The following is a 2,291-nucleotide window of genomic DNA, read 5'->3' as shown; positions in this document are numbered from 1 at the left end:
GTAGATTTGAGATTGGGAGGTAAAGATGCGTGCGGCAGGGAAGCATGGTGGAGTAAAACTGGGGACAACTGTACTTGAACAACAATAAAAAGAGTAATAAATAAACTCCAATGTTTTAACCTTAGAAATTTGCTCTAAGCATCAGAAAAATTGTTTTCTCATCATTTCGGACAAAACAAATTTTCAAAGGTAGCTTGTTTTTCACTTTTCAAAAGAATAAAAAAGCTTCCAAAGACCATTTCAATATAAACAATAGAGAACAAACTGGCAGTGACCAGAGGGGAGGAGGTAGGGGGTTAATTGGGAAAAAATAAAATACTAATTTTATTAGTATTAATGGGCAAGCCAAAAAATACTAATAAGGAATTTATGGTCATGGACAATGTGGGGGCATTGACTGTGGGAGGTGGGGGTTGGTGGTACGGGACAGGGGAGAGCAATGGGGTAAAAATCAGGAAAACTGTAACTGAACAACAAAAAAAGTTACAAGGTGAACTTAGTTTATTTTTCCTAATAATAGGAAAAATGACTGTTCATTTTCATTCATCCTTCAGAATTTCTATATTAGATTGATTCTGAACTCAAAGGACAATTTCTTATACTTTTTGATACCTTTGTATAAATAAAGACAAGCATCCCAAGACAACTCATTCAGTTGACTAAGTCATCCCTTATTGGAATGCACTGCCTGTTTGTTGCTTCAGAATTAGTACCAAGTGCATTCAATATGAGTGACACATTCTCATTCTATCTATACTTAACTTCTTACACCACAGTTTTTTCATAGCATTTTTCATTTCTGCATTTCTCAAAGTGTATATTAGAGGATTCAACAATGGAGTGATAACAGTGTAAGTCACAGTTAAGAATTTATCAATGGGAAAGTTAGAAACAGGTCTAATATACACAAAAATGCAGGGAACAAAAAAGAGAACAACCACCGTGATGTGGGAACTGCAGGTAGACAGGGCTTTACTCCTTCCTTCCCGACTCTGAGTCTTAAGTGAATTTAGGATGACTCCATAAGATATTAGTAGACAAATAAAGATGACCATAGACATTGCTCCACCATTGGCAACCACAGTGAGCCCTAAGAAGTAGGTGTCAGTGCAGGCAAGTTCTATTAGTGGGTGCATGTCACAAATGAAGTGGTCAATGATATTGGGGCCACAAAAGGGAAGATTGTACACAAAGAGAAGTTGGATCAAAGAATGCACAAAACCTCCAGCCCAGACCACCACCAACAGCAGGATGCAAACCTGTCTATTCATGATGCTTATGTAGTGCAGTGGCTTACAGATGGCCACATAGTGATCATAGGCCATGGTCACCAGAAGGAACACCTCAGAACCTCCAAAAAGGTGCTCCAAAAACAGCTGTGCCATACATGCTGAGAAGGAAATTGTCTTTTGACCACAGAGTAAGTCTAAGATCAATTTGGGTGAAATGACAGTGGAATACACTGCATCCATGAGTGACAGATAGATGAGGAAGAAGTACATGGGGGAGCCCAGGGAGGGGCTGGCAAGAACAGTCACCACAATGAGCAGGTTGCCCACCACTGTCACAATGTAAATGAGAAAAAATATGACAAATAATGTTTTCTGGGCCCCAGGATCCTGAGTGAGGCCCAGGAGGACAAATTCTGTCACATTGTTACTATGTCCCATTTAGTCTTCTCTAAAGCCAGTTTCCAGGGCGAGAGGTCAGAAGAAGGGGCCTGTAATGAAATCGTGAACACACTATGAATACATCCATTCGGTTTTGGAGCACACCTTCATTATTGTATTATCTACAGGGGTTTACACACAATAAACATTTGGTGAAGATCTATGAGTTCTTCTTCCTAATAGCCTATTGCACCTTCCCTTGACAATTTCATGTCTCCTCAGATTATTTTATTCTGGCTACAGATAACAGGTTTTCCCTCTAAGTCTTAGTGGATTGTGGACAGAGAAAAGTATTAAAGGCCCCACAGCCAGTTGTGTATTTATTAGAGCCTTATTTGAACTGTCACTCCTGAGCACACAAGTCAGCAATGACTTACTCTCTGGTGGTGGCAAAAAAAAAGCTCTCTAAATAAATTGACATGAAGTCAGTCCTCTGAGTTGGTAGTATTTGTGGTGAGGACCTCTATAATAAAATTTATGTAGCACCAAAACTAATGTCTTTTTGGAAAAATTCATTTTATACTATGATAAGTTGCTATTAGGTATGCAGTCCTTTATGTCTCAAGGATGTTCAGTCTTCATGGATCTCTCATTAAATTTCCTCAAACAGGACTGTAGCCA

At 39.1% G+C, this 2,291-nt stretch overlaps 1 protein-coding gene across 1 annotated transcript; it reads right to left on the bottom strand.

The window, feature by feature from the left end:
• Positions 1–584: 584 nt before the first annotated feature.
• Positions 585–1,673, bottom strand: LOC114500241 (olfactory receptor 4A5-like). The gene has a single exon (XM_028516885.2). It carries the CDS (start codon positions 1,668–1,670, stop codon positions 723–725), a length of 948 nt encoding a protein of 315 aa, XP_028372686.1. The 5' UTR covers positions 1,671–1,673; the 3' UTR covers positions 585–722.
• Positions 1,674–2,291: the final 618 nt, after the last annotated feature.

The sequence above is a fragment of the Phyllostomus discolor genome, chromosome 6 (genome assembly GCF_004126475.2).
Source record: "Phyllostomus discolor isolate MPI-MPIP mPhyDis1 chromosome 6, mPhyDis1.pri.v3, whole genome shotgun sequence".
Classification (NCBI taxonomy): domain Eukaryota; kingdom Metazoa; phylum Chordata; class Mammalia; order Chiroptera; family Phyllostomidae; genus Phyllostomus; species Phyllostomus discolor.
This window is presented reverse-complemented; position numbering and strand designations above follow the sequence as displayed.

Coding starts and splice junctions, on each gene's coding strand:
- LOC114500241 (XM_028516885.2), bottom strand. CDS start 1,670: ATGGGACATAGTAACAATGTGACAGAATTTGTCCTCCTGGGCCTCACT.